This window comes from Neophocaena asiaeorientalis, unplaced genomic scaffold, assembly GCF_003031525.2.
Source record: "Neophocaena asiaeorientalis asiaeorientalis breed wild unplaced genomic scaffold, Neophocaena_asiaeorientalis_V1.1 scaffold63, whole genome shotgun sequence".
In the NCBI taxonomy this organism is placed as follows: Eukaryota; Metazoa; Chordata; class Mammalia; order Artiodactyla; family Phocoenidae; genus Neophocaena; species Neophocaena asiaeorientalis.
The window spans coordinates 409,815-424,987 of NW_020175195.1; the positions used below are offsets into that span (position 1 = coordinate 409,815).

General features: G+C 37.9%; 1 protein-coding gene across 1 annotated transcript in view; it reads right to left on the minus strand.

Moving 5' to 3' along the window:
- CDK14 (cyclin dependent kinase 14) overlaps positions 1–15,173 on the minus strand; it is a 568,043-nt gene that overhangs the window by 313,816 nt on the left and 239,054 nt on the right. Inside the window, exon 6 of the mRNA XM_024765183.1 lies at positions 9,478–9,572. Coding sequence (XP_024620951.1) covers positions 9,478–9,572 — 95 coding nt within the window. The remainder of the gene's footprint in view (positions 1–9,477; positions 9,573–15,173) is intronic.

Genomic DNA, 15,173 nt, shown 5'->3' on the forward strand with positions numbered 1-15,173 from the left:
GTAAACTTGGAGCTATCCAGATTCACACTCGACACAGGAGATGATGAAGCTACTGGGAAGGGCATGCATGGAGTATTGAATATCTAAGCCTGAATTTCCTCATCTGCAAAATGGAAGCACCTTATATCCACCACTTCACGGTTTCAGCTGGCACTGTATGACACAACATCTAAATTACATATTTCAATCCCTTGCATAAAGTACAGGTTAGGAACCCTCTCTACAATATTTCTGATGGAAATCCACTTATCCTCTACTGAATGTTCTTAGTGATAAGGTGTTCATTACACAAGGCACTGAATTTAATTTATGCGTAACACAAAACATTTGAACATTCTTCCCAGGATTAAACCAAAACTAGCCTCTCCAGAACTCTCACACTTGGCTTTCTTATCCTCTCTGGAATATTTGTTACCTTTTCTCTACGCTCCTCAGTATGGCTTCAATTCTCCTGAGTAAGTCTTCCTGGCACCTTTACTGGTTCCATGTTGTATCCGTTCACATGCCCTTCCAGGTGCACTCTCCTGTTTGCTTCAGCTCTTTGAGCCAAAGAAATTACTAGTCTTTTTCACATAAACTGTTTTTAAGTTAACTTTCCTCCACCTTGTTTATCCCTTTTTTTTTTGATGTGGACCATTTTTAAAGTTTTTATTGAATTTGTTACAATATTGCTTCTTTTTTTTTTATGTTTCGGTTTTTTGGCCACGAGGCGTGTGGGATCTTAGCTCCCTGACCAGGGATCGAACCCACACCCCCTGCATTGGAAGGTGAAGTCTTTAACCACTGGACCGCCAGGGAAGTCCCTGCACCCTGTTTTTCTGTATTAGGTTGGGCTGCCTTTTTTTTAAACCAAATACACTGTTTTACTTAGCCCCACAGCAATTCACCTTGTAAGTTCTGCTCATCATTTCACCAGATCTTTTTTCACCCCTGATTCCATCACCCCAAGTGTTAATTATGACTCCCAGCGACAACACATATACAAATAGGTCAAGCACATCATCTCAATGTCTTCATCTGAGTCATTAATAAAAATATCAAATAGGACAAGGTCAAGGACAATGCCCTCCAGCATACACCGATAGACTTTTCTCCATTCCAGTGTCGATTCATTAATCAATAGGCTTTGGGTGAAGTTGTTCAACCAGCAATAAACTGAAAGAATAATCTTCTAACAACTGAATTTCAATTTTATGTTGATAAGGATCTCATGAGAGTCCCTGTCGCAACCTTTGCTGAAATAAGAACTAACACTGTTTCTTATTAAAAGGGAATGATTAGGGCTTCCCTGGTGGCACAGTGGTTGAGAGTCCGCCTGCCGATGCAGGGGACGCGGGTTCGTGCCCTGGTCCGGGAAGATCCCACATGCCGCAGAGCGGCTGGGCCTGTGAGCCATGGCCTCTGAGCCTGCACGTCCAGAGCTTGTGCTCCGCAATGGGAGAGACCACAACACTGAGAGGCCCGTGTACCGTAAAAAAAAAAAAAAAAAAGGGATTGATTAGACTTGAATGTCTAAAAATCTTTTTTTGCATTTCACTAATGTTCTACAGTAAGCTTACATGTCTACAGATTCAGAGGTGTGTTCCCTACCACCTTTTAAAAACCAGCATTCCTTATATAACCTTCATTCTTGATGATTTCTCAAAGATTACATGCAATGGTTTTCTTTTCACATTCTATATGTAATTTACCTGGAACTACATAATGAATTCATTGTAGTAGATGTTTATATGAGTGTGGGTTTTTTTGGAGGGAGGGGGGGTTGGGAAGAGCAGGGAATTAAGGAAAGCATGTCCTATATCTGAAATTATTCCCTATACTGGGAAAATCCCCTGCTTTATGAATTTTGGTGGGAGGCAAGACCAAACCGTCATTACAAAAGTCAAAAGGCCAGACACTCACCTTCTCAGAGGCCTGTGCAGTCAAAACATGGGCATGGGACCCAGTGTCAGCTAACCAAACACAACCAACCCTCACTTAGCATTAAGAGCTAACAACCCAAAGAAGCAGGGAGAATGTCGACACCATTTTGACATCATCAGTGGAGGTAATAACATCCAGTCACCCAGGGCAGCCATGCCAGTCAAGTAAGAGACAGTATGTCTGCAGCCAGCAGTCCTGGGGGCAGCAGGATGTGCAGTGGGCAGGTCCACGCATGATATTGGTTCTGGGTCTGGCTCTCCAGCCTCACACTGTTCCTGCCCATTTTTAAAGTCTTCTCAGCAGGTCTGTCAGCCACATGTTAACCTCTTGATAACTTTTCAGATTAATTCAGCTAAAGAGGATGTCTGTTGCTTGAAACAGAGAACTCTGACTGGTACGTTTTTCAGAGCAGCCAGCCACTTTAATTCCTTTGAAACAACTAGGTGGTTTCTGACTATCCCATTGTCTGCAGTCTGCTCTACCCGTTATGGAGTAAGATTTGCTCTACATCTTCTGCTTGGAAGAGAATTGTTTTGAGAGAAAAAATAAAGACTATAAAATAGGAGCTAAAGATGGAATATAGATAAATAGAAAAATAAAGAAAAAAAGTTTAAATATGAATTAAGTAGTTCTGCTTTCCCTAGGTTGTTCACAATAAGTAGTAAAACTATTAAGAGTCTCTTGCCCTTCCTGCTTCAAATGTCACTCACTCATATAAAACTTACTGGCTAAGCACCTACTATGTGCCAGACACTCTGCTAGGCATTGGAGAGGCAGCCTCTGCTCTTGTGAAACCCCAGTCTATCTAGCTCAGAGTCTCAGGTGAAATAGTTTTATCTGGTTTCATAAATAATCTCCTTTCTTACAGGTACTTCCTTCTCAGTATCCTCTGTTGGTGTTCCTCATCACTTTTCAGTGCCTTAATGTTATGCTGAATGTTGACGTGCCCCAGCGTTCAGTCCATGAAACTCTCTTCCATTTCTATGTCCATTTGCTCATACAGTGTTTTAATTACTGATTGCTGGACAAGAAACTAACCCAAAACTTTGTGGCTTGAAACAACCACCGTTATATTATCTCTGACAATTCTTGGGTCGAAAATTCAGAAAAGGCATAGCAGGGGACAATCCATCTTGGTTCCATGTGACATCTGTGAGACTGGAATCTGCCCCTTACCCCCACCCAAGAAGCCTTCTTCAGTCACATGTCTGGCACTAGCCTGGAGGGGCAAATGGCTTGGCTGGGGTCCTATGTCTCAGGCCTAACTAACTTCACACTGTCCTCTGGGTTCTCAGTTCTCCTCCATGTAATCCAGGGCCTCTCCCCATGGTCTCTCCAGCAGGACAACTGGAATTCTAACATGGCTGATCAGGATGCTCAAGAGTGCAAAACAGAAGCTGTCAGGACCACAACTGGCAGAGTGTTCCTTCCACCACGCTCTTTTATTGGTTAGAGCAAGTCACAAGCCCAGCCTTAATTAAGGAGCAGGGACTACACAAGGGTGTGAATATCCAAAGGCATGGTTCATTTAGCACCACCAAGGTAACAATGACCATACCTGGTGATCTCATCTAACCCGCTTGTTAAATATTATCTATGACCCAGACAACTTCCAAATCTCTACAGTGGACCTCTCTCCTAAATCCCAGACCCATATGTCTAACTGCCTTGTGACATCTTCACTGCATATATAATAGGCATCTCAAAGTTAACCCCTTCAAGGCTGAGTTGCATCTTCCTGCAGTCTGCCTCATCTCTCCTCACAGCAGCTCCACTGTTATAGTTGTTTCAGCCAAAACAACTTGGGATCATCCCTGACTCTTCTTCATTTCTCAAATGCCACATCAAATGCTATCAGCTCAACCTTAGAAATACATCTAGAATCCAACCACTTCTCACAACCTCCACTGCTGACATCATCCCACACTTAAGACAGCTGTGACAGCCTCCTAACTGGTCTCTCTGTTTCAGAACATGCCCATCTTCAATCTATTCTTGAGAAAGCAGCCAGAGAGATTCAATTAAAATATAAGCCAGATCAGATCATTTCTCTGTTCAGCATCCTTCAGTGGTTTCCCATCTCATTCTGAGCAAAAGAAAAGTTCATCAAAATAAAACTTTACAAGGCCCGACACAATCTGGACCCCATTGTGTCTTGGATTTTGTCTCCTCCTCCTGTCCTCCTTGCCTGCTCCATTCCAGCACAGGAACCCCGCTGCTCCTCACATAAGTCTTCTATCTGAAATGTTCTTGCCTTGAATATATGTCTTCCTCCTATACCTCCCTCAGATTGTTACCTAAATACCTCTCAGCAAGGCCTTCCCTGATCACTGTCATTTAAAGTTGTACGTGCATGCACGTGTGCACATATATCGTATCTCATAGGAAAGCAGAAAACTTTTCAATTGCCTCAGGATACTTTAATCTGGAAACCAGAATACTGATGGAGAGCTACAGTTTTTGAGAACAGATGTGGTATAAAATCATGCAAATTAAAGCATTCTTTGTAGATTTAGAAATCAAAATGTATGAGGCATAGAAACCAAATAATTAGGTAAATTGTGTGGCACGGTGAAAAGAGAGAACATAACTTTCAGCTGCCAGTCCCATATCCAGCATCACACATACCTCAGGCCATCAAATAAAACTACGAAGATGGTTAACACCAGCAGGCTGCAGAGTGAAATGGAGTAATGAGGAATTTTAGGCACAGCAGACTTGGGCTAAAGTCTTATCTTTACCCTTTTAACTTAATCAAATGATCTAGTAAATCTTAATTTCTCTAAGCATTCTTTTTCCTCATCGAGTATAAAAAAACTGGATAACAAAAACACTTGCCTTATGTACTTCATAGGGCTAAAGATGGAATCTAATGGAAGAGCATTTATGAGAGAGTTCTTTGTAGAATGTAAAACACTATAAAAACATATTATGTGGAAAAAAAAGAAGAAAAATACCTTATGTGATTTTTGGTGATTCATAAATCCCTTCATATGACTTTTGGTGACACAGTTTTTTTTCATGTGGAATATAGATTTTTGTATTACATAACGGTACACATTAGCTTGGAATATTTCACAGCAGAAGAAATAAAACTATTGCTCCAAATAAACATGATCAGTTATAAGTTTGTTGCTTTTCTTCTTATATTTATATTTATATGTTATTAAATATGTAATTACATATTTAAATATGTAATGAAAAATGTAATGTATTATTAAATATGTAATGAAAAATGCTGCTACACACACTTTGCTCTCATGCAATTTAAAACAGAATGGTTATGCACTTTAACTAATGCTAATATATATTTACATAATCATGTTTACTATTAATATTCTTATTTCCACTTACAGAATCTGTTTTAGATTTTTCAGCATGGTGTTAAGCAGGGTAATGTGGCACTTATTTGTCTTTGGCAAAAAATAAAAACTAAATTGCTTAACTTTTTGTTTAAGTAGAAGAAAATTTTGCTAGCATTTTCACATTTTTTATATTTCTCTTCCATGTCTCAAACCCAGGCAGGAAAAAAAGATGGCTATAATAATATTTTAGACCATTATGAAACCACATACCTTTTCAAGCTAATAGAGCCACTGCTTGGATAAAGATACTCCTTCACATTTGACAACAACTGGAGAAAGGAAGTACCCAAAAGAGCACCCATCACGAGGGCCCGCAGGTTACACCAATGAGCCATGAGCAGCTTGGGGGCACATTTCCCAGTGTGTGTCAGCCTTGCAGCTTGTAGACCACTATATCTACACATTTTGAAAGTGTGTAAGAAACTAAATTTCAGATGTTTCAGGAGTTTTACCCAGTTCTTAAGAGATAGCCTACACTAACAATATCCTATTAGACACTGAATCACTTTAATAGTGACCTCCAAAGTCATTTCCTCGAATATTCTTTCACATCAATAACTTCTCATCACTTATTTCATTATAACTGGCTCTCAGAAGGCTTTTATGTAACCTAAAATGTCATTCATGGCAATAATATAAAGCAGCCAGGCTTAGAGTTCTCTTTTAAAGCAAAAAAACAGAAATATATTTATACAGTGTATACACTATCATAAATAATAATCTCTTACATTGTGGAACCCAAATTACATAGGTACCTCAAAAAATGCTTGAATACTTAATTCTAACGTCCAAAGGAAAAATTCAATAGTACCTAATGTATCTTAAATTATGTTACTTTTCCTGCATATCTAGGGTTTTCACGAGTATGAGGTATGAATTTTCCTATACTGTTTAACATACTCAGTCCCCTCCCTCAAAAAATATGCTGTTAATTACATGGAACTACAAAATCAACATTTTTTAGAAAATAACTTTGACGTGAACAATTTTTAAATATGGCAATATCATCATTAAGTTTGGGAAACTGTAGATTAAAATGTTTGATACTGATTTTAGGGCTTGCTAAATAACAAGATTCTGTGTGTGTGTGTGTGTGTGTGTCTTACAAGTTTCCTTTATGGAAACTTAAAACATTTCATAATTAAAATAAAATTTTAAGTGGCTGGGTTTTTCAACCAGTCTACAAAACTTATTCAACCTATAGAGCAGTTTAACTGTATTTAGGATTTAAATACAGTTACATGTTAAGCGTAGAATAGGGAAGGTTGTGGAAAGAAAAAAGAAAGTTTCCTTTTCCCCTTCTGACCAAAAGCTCAACCTAAGTAAAGCTGAACATAAACAGGAGACACAATATTGCAATTAGGATTCAAAGTAAGATGAATCTGAGTCTATCTTTCATGCCACAAGACCCTAAAAAGCATTTCATCTTCCAAATCCTTAGGTTTCTCCTTTGTAGGGTGGTGACAGTCACAGATCCATAAGACTGCTGAGAACATCAAAAGTGAAAATGAATGCAAAACCCCCAGCACAATGCCCAGCATAAAACTCAATACATTCTAGTTGTTGGTTTTTAGTATTGTGGTCATACTTGTCTTAAACATTATTTCAGCTCCCTTTCTGATCCCTCACTCATCATCTCAAATCCACAAGTGCCCTCCTGTTTCCTACCCTGTGCCCCTCCACTAGATCTGCTCTAATTCCCATGGCATGTCATGCTTTGAAACTTCTATCACCTTCCCACTGCTGTGAAACATGCAAGAAAAGAGTAGAATTTATTTCTGCTAGATACTGTGAGGAAAACAATCTGATTAAATTAATCCATTAAAGTATGTAAGAATCTTAATTTTCCTTAAGATATTGGCATATGTGGGGGGAAAAAAGGCAAGCAATGAAAAAGCAGTGTAAGAAAAGAGAAACTTTAGGAAATATTCAGGGAAGTTATTTTTGTACTGGGCAATAGCCACAGAGGCAGGTTAATACTGTCAGGGAGTCTACACCTTCCCCACTCTAACTGGGAAGACTCTGAAAGGAATTTCTACAGCATAGAGCTCCCCTGCTCCCACCTCCCCAACTCTGATTTCAGAGACTCACTGGAACATTTTACTTAAAATAAGCCAAACAGGGGCTTCCCTGGTGGTGCAGTGGTTGAGAGTCCGCCTGCCGATGCAAGGGACACGGGTTTGTGCTCCGGTCCGGGAAGATCCCACATGCCGCGGAGCGGCTGGGCCCGTGAACCGTGGTCGCTGAGCCTGCGCGTCTGGAGCCTGTGCTCCGCAACGGGAGAGGCCACAGCAGTGAGAGGCCCACGTACCGCAAAAAAAAAAGCCAAACAAACAAGTGGTAGCAACAAAAAGCACTTCACTAGAGAGAGCAAAAGGATAGGAGATGAAGTAAATAGAAAAAGACAAAGCAAGGCGGGGATGAGAAAGGCAAAGAAATACTGGAAAAGTAAAGAAATAAAGGTGGAGTGGAGAAAGGAAGAAGAGGCAAGGCAGGGCAATCATAAGTCATGAATGACACCAGTGTGCCTCATTCTCTAAAAGAAAACAGGTTAAACTACGCCTTAGCTCCCCCAGAGAAGTTAGGCGTGAAATGCCCGCAGAGTACTGCATATATGCACCCTATTTTGTGGTTTATTGAAGAGGACCTGGGATGTCTCCAGAAGAATTGGGACCAAGGGGAATTTCACTCACACAAAGAAGAATAATTTTAAAAGTCAGTCTTAATCAGTTGACAAATACTGCAGAACAGTGAATTTCTTTCCTTTTATGTGTTAACTTCTACAGAATATAAAATGTTCAAATGACATCTGCTCTGATATGCACATTTTTAGCTTCACAAATATATTTAATTTTCTTTTAAGATTTGAAAGACACGTTTTCACATTATTTTTGTTCATTTCTCTATCAATGTTACTGATTTTAGGGGCCAAACTAATTTTTCTTCCTCTCAATTTAATTAACCAGTTTCAGGGGAGGGAACAAGTATATTTTTGAAATCTCTTTTGTAATGTTTTGTGGAAAAGTTAGTCAAGTATACTAAGAAAAATCTGGATTTAACTGAAATATTGCAACTAGACATACTACAAAATACGAAACAAAAATTCCAATTCTAAATCAGCTGAATACATTATTGACCCCCATATCATCAGTTAAACAAAAGAAATTATATTTGCATTGATGTGTGAATCTGCATCCATTCTTGGTAGCATGTAATATATGCAACTGCTTGGCTCTAGCTGTCCTTGTAGCCACATTACCATATTATTCAAATGTATCTATCATTTATATGTAAATAGACAAGATGAATGGCTTCTTCATAAGACAACAATTTTCAAATGACAAACAGACATAGGCAGACATTAGCAAGATAAAAATGTTGTAAATATTCATTCTATTATATATTTTTAAGGAAAAATGGACACTATTTCAAATGTTTTAAAAAGTAGGGTGGTAATTACAAAATGGGATCTTAATACATTCACAATACCAACAGCTATTCTTCTCAATAAAGGTCTCTACCAATGTCATTTGTATCTTGTAAATTACATGTTCTCAGATCCATCTGTGAAAATTGGGATGTTAATTATCACGGTTACATTTCATGGTTCCACAGTTAAATGCTAAAGTGGGGCTACACAAATACCGTATGTTTTTCTAAGAGAAACGGAGAAAGATTAATTATGAGTTCAAGTCTAAGTCTCAACACAATAAGATCATTACATTGTGTGCTACGCAAATTGGAAGTTTTAATTAATAGCTGAAATACTAACCGAGGGGGAAAACTATGCAGTCTAAATTGTAAGTATCAGGCTTTTCTCCACAAAAATCATCCAAATAAGGATGCTTTTGAGAAACCAAGTTATAAATCCAAAGAAAAAAAATTTTTGTTGTCTGTGAACTTCCTTGATGGAGTGATCACCATCATGTTGTTTAATCCTATTTGATAAACCTAAAAATTACAGTCTATACTAGTAACACATAGGTTATAGACAATACATCTGATGAAAATTCAACTGAACATTTTTTCTGGATTTTTTCTTTAAGATACATATCATTCAAAATTATGAAAAATTACAAGTCTCGTGTACTCAGATAAAATACTCACTTCAGTATAGCTAACTAAAGACAAAACTCTATGATAAGAATTTTATTCATATTTATAAAATCTGAATTCTCATTTTACTTACCACATATTCAAACACAAGTGTCAGTGTCTCCTTGGTGTGGATGATGTCATGAAGCAGCACTATGTTAGCATGTTTCAGTCCTTTTAACAGAGAAGCTGTAAAATAAAGTGGACATAGAGACAATTTATCATGGGTAACAAGCAACTGATTTGTTTCATTATCATTTTGGTACATCATCAGATGAAATATACCTATTTTCCCATTTTCCAAGCCAATAACAATTCTGAATCAAGGGTAGAGGAACAAGGTTTTCATTTAGATTAAGTTACCTCCAATTAATTCACCAGTTATTTGTTATTAATCTTTAGTTAGATTCCATTATGGTCAGAGAACTTACTTGGTTTGATTTCAATTGTTTTAAATTTGGGTTTGTTTAGGTACCTAGGATATGGTTTATCTCCATATGTATGAAATATATATTCTGCTGATATTGGATGGAGAGTTCTGTAAGTGTCAATTAGAGCCTGTTGGTTGATGGTATCATTGAATTCTTCTACAGTATGTATTTGCTGATTTTCTGAATAGTGGTTCTATCAATGACTGAGAGAGGGACGTTGACATCCCCAACTGCAACTGGCAATCTGTCAATTTCTTATTTGAGTTCTGCCAGTTTTTGCTTTGTGTGCTTTGAAGCTCTGTAGTTTACTATATATACATTTAAGATTGTTATGTTTTCTTTGTGAATTGGCCCCTTTTACCAATATATAATGCATCTCTTTTATCCCTGGTAATTTTCTTTACTCTGAAGTGTTTTGTCTGATATTAACATAGCCACTCCAGCTTGACTTTGATTAGTGTTCATGTGATATATCTTTTTATATTTTTTTTTCTTTTGGCCTACACCAATGGCCATTCAGGTAAAATACTCAAAGAACAGAAGCTTCCTCTATCATTGTTAATTATTTTAGTAGCACCATGTCTTCGATTTTGGTTTTTGGTATACAACCTGAAGAGAAAAAAGAAACACAAAACACATTTTTGTGTGTGTGTTCTGTCAGGAACTTGTAACTGCTCATTTATTCATCAAATATTTATTGAGAACCTAGTTAACAGCACGGGTGGCCCTGGACAAACCTCGAACTCTTGATAATAATACTGCAAGACCACCTCTTTAAAAAGAGATTTATAACACAAAGCATGAACCCTGCTGTAAACTCTGGACTTTGGGTGATAATCACGTGTCAAGGTAGGTTCATTGCTTGTAAGAGATGTACCACTCTGATGACACATGTTGATAGTAGGGGAGGATTGGGGTGGAGGGTAGGGAAGGGAGTATATGAAAACTCTCTGTACTTTCCACTCCATTTTGCTGTGAACCTTAAAACTGCTCTAAAAAAAATAAAGTCTATTTTAAAAAGTAAAAAGATATATCTAAATTTTAACATACTGAAAGAAAAAGCAAGTTTAGATTGTTTAATATTTTACTGAAATAAAATGGTATTTTAGATATGGAATAATCATGCAAAGAGGCTATACTGGGCAGTCCCCAGAGAAGGCAGAGACAAAGCCTATAGACTGTTACATTCTCATATGACCCCAATTAATGTGAGCTCCTGTTTTTAGAGTTATTATTGCTATGAATTTCCACTGTCTTCACCAGGTAAACCTATTTCAGGACAATATAATATATCTTTAATCCAAAGATGAACTTCAAACACTTAATTGATCCAGAGAAGGCCATTCAGACTGAGAATACTTGGTGTGGCTGGTTCCAACACCAGAAGACAACAAGAAGTGTGTTTCCTCTGAAACTGAATCAGCAGCATCAGTGTGTCGTCCAAAGCCAGAGAGCTCCAAGCTAACTATCATGGGCAGGCCCTCTCTTCCGCCTCACATATATCTGCCGTGGGCAAGTTAGTTTTACACACTAAAAACCTTATAGTAAAAATATCTACAAATTTATTTTATCTGAGTTTTGTAAATTAGCACTCATGAGAAAATAATTACTAACAATAACAATAAAATCACAGCACACAAACTTCGAAGAAACAACCACTACATAGACGTACGATAGTTTAGTACCGTTAATTCCAATAATTTACAATCTTCCTTCTTTTAACTATTCAAATATTTAATTATATTTTCATTATTCAACCGTCAGCCTCAAACAAGTAAAGCTTTATTACATAGCTAATCCCCAGGCATTAATCATTAATCCGTTGGGGAACCAACTGCACATGTGCTCAAGTTTTAAAAAGGACACTTGGACCTACGCTAGTCTTCTGAGGCAGACTCATCCTCAAAGATCAAGATTTCAAACCACAACAGGGTATTTGGAAGTGATGGTCAGGTACAGTACTTCACACCTAGCCTGTGCACAAATATGCATAGGTAAAATGAATAAAGGACCTAATGAATATTATGTTTATGAAAGGAACCTAGCTTTGTGAGGCAAGTTTTGGAAAGATATAATATCTTTTGTAATCCTGTCTGATTTCATTTTTCAAGTTATCCCTTCAGTTTGTCAAATTCAGTGATGATACTTATCAGCAACAACTCCAAAAAGGTACTGAAGCTTACAATTCATTGAATATCCCATCCCCAGAGAATCGTTTGTTGTTGCTTTTTCTTTTTTTTCTTTTCTTTTCTCCCATTGCCGCCTTTCCTCTCCTACCATTTAGACCTAAACTGTTTCTTCTCATTTCTCAAAGTAACATCTTCACATCCATCATTTCCCACTGTGTTTTGCCTACAATTTCAGTAAAATCAATTCTCTGCCATTATTTATCCTGGGGAAAAAATACATCTTCCTGATGGTGACCAAAATTATAGCAAAAAAATCATGTCATTTATTACATCACATTTTTTTTTTTGCGGTACGCGGGCCTCTCACTGCTGTATCCGGATGCGCAGGCTCAGTGGCTATGGCTCACGGGTCCAGCCGCTCCGCAGCATGTGGGATCTTCCCAGACCGGGTCACGAACCCATGTCCCCTGCATCGGCAGGCGGACTCTCAACCACTGCGCCACCAGGGAAGCCCTACATTACACTTTTGACCATTTCTACATAAAGACTCAAAGCCTCCATATTTCATTCTATTAACTCTCAATTATTACAGATTTTAGATTTCTAACTATATTTACATACACTGCTAAAACCACACTATCAGTCAAATAACTACCAAGAACTGTATTTGAAAATAAGCGCTTTTTCTTTTGAGATTAACATAACAAATTTGTATTTGGAAAAGGCTAAAGCCACTAATTTCAAAGCTGATGGCAGAAAAATGACATTGAAGGGCAGAAAACCAACCACAATATCTACCAACATGAGGGTAGGTGACAGACCTGACTAACTTGGAGGCTGCCAAGGCAACAGCCGCTGCTCAAAGCCAGGTGCGAGATACTATCACTCCTGCTGTTACCAAGGCAAGTGAGTCTCCTGGGCTGCCAAGTTGGTCCAGTGATTAACACCTACAAGTCCTAGAGCCAGTATGTCTCCCTTTTCAAGACAAGCACTGTCAAAATACTACTCCATGTAATCCTAATAATATCTCAAATATACCACGTTATTTTCTCATCGTTTACATACAAAACAAATCCTGTAACACTGGCGTTAGTAATTCTAGCACGCTTCGTTTCCCCACAAGTTTTAAGCAAACATATGGCAAACATTTTAAATTCATTTCACCAGTGAGGCTTGAAAAGGTACAAACGTACATGACATACAAGAATTGTAATTAAGGGTGAGGGTAAAAATGCTAACAATAATTCTGGGGCTGTGATGTCGAAACAATACAGAAACAGAAAAACACTGTTGCTCATAAAGATAACTGCCTTTGACAAAGTCCCAGTAGGACAGGAGGACAAAGGGAGTCCTCCGTTAGTTTAGTAGCAGGATTCAGACACCCACTGTCTGAAGGCATATAGAAACCTTGATCTCCCACTTTCAGAATAAACATCCTAGGTTTCCACTCTGAGGTGGAAGAGTTAAATTTCTTCTAAATGCTAATCTCATCATGATTAAAATAAAACCCTTCTTTACTATTTCCAACAGTCTTCTAGGTCATTATTTGACATCCTACTACTAGGAAAGGAGAGATCACAAGTAATCACAACCCATCCTTGCTCACTCTCCCTTTAGCCTTTGGAAAGAACTAGTGCATTCACGTTTTCCTCTCATCATTTTTATGTTTTCTTTTTCAGTGGGGTGAAAGGGGCTGCTGAGGGGCTGCTACTTGATTTTTCTAGAAGACAAAGATTACTACCTATTAAACCCAAGAAGCCAACTGTATTTCAAGCTACAACCACAACAGACATAAACCTTTCCTTGAAGCCCACAGCTAGATAGCTCTAAGGCTGCTGAAATTCACTTTATACTAGAAATAATAGTATACTTTCTTTTTTAAATTGAAGTATAGTTAATTTACGATGTTGTGTTAGTTTCAAGTATACAGTGAAGTGATTCAGTTATACATATATGTGTGTGTTACACATTCTTTTTCATATTCTTTTCCATTATAAGTTATTGCAAGATATTGAGTATAGCTTCCTGTGCTATACAGGAGGTCCTTGTTGTTTATCTATCAATATAATATATAGTAGTGTGTATATGTTAATACCAAACTCCAAATGTATCTTTTTACTTATTTCAATAAGTTCTACTTCTCACTTACTTGCTAGTGGATTCTGAATATTTTCATAGTGAAAATATTCTGAATGGGAAAAACAAGGGTGAACAACAAAATACACAGAGAAAGACAAAAGTGCTTGTTTAACTGTGTCTGTGATGAGGAGGTGATCTAGACAGAGAAAGGCACTTGTGCCTGCCCTGAAAACCAATACGAAGCTCCAGGTTAACTTATGCATGGTTCCAGAAGGTATGTTGCCCACTGTGGCTACATACTAGGAGAAATGCTGTAGTTCTACACAGTTCTGGACCTTCCCCTAAATGAGATCTGATCTGATAAACACACACACACACACACACACACACACACACACACACAACCATAAACTAATAAATGAAAAGGTAAGAGAATCAGGCTAAAAAATGGAATTGTATCTTTGACTCCATTTTTACTTTTTATACTTTTACACACATACATACAAGAGTCAACTCTTTGTTATGGGGAAAGAGGTCACAGCTAATCCAAAACACAAGGTTAAAACACATGTGATGTCGAATAAACTTAACTTAGCTAAAATCACATGAAGGATTTAGAGACATGTTTTTTGTTCACCACATGCTATCCAAATGTGGAAAGATAATACAAAAGGTCAGGAATACTTTATACATAGCACATAACTTGTTTTCTATCCACCACAAATTCTACTGTTTTACTTGCTCCGTAGCTGAGGTTTTCTATTTGAGGATGGACAGAACTTCAGTCCCACTGCATATCCCCCCTGCTCTGCTCCCCTCCTAATTTCCCCATCACAGACCTGAAAAGTGGTATTGGAATTACAGCCTCAGCCAGCCGCTCTGCCATCACTCCCTGTGCATCCACCACTTGACTACTGGCAAAGAGCAGTCAGCTGGGGGCTATTTCCATGTTGCAGCCTCACAGGACCACACTGACAGCTTGCTAAATCACTCAAAGAACAAGTTCCTCTAACAGTATAGCTTAACCACGTGAAACTGCCAATATTTGACATCTTTGACCTAACAAACACAGCAATTTCGAGTGGTTCAACCTAATAGAGTTTACCTGGTTCAAAGCAATTTTAAATTCTTCACAAATGCATGGTTACTCT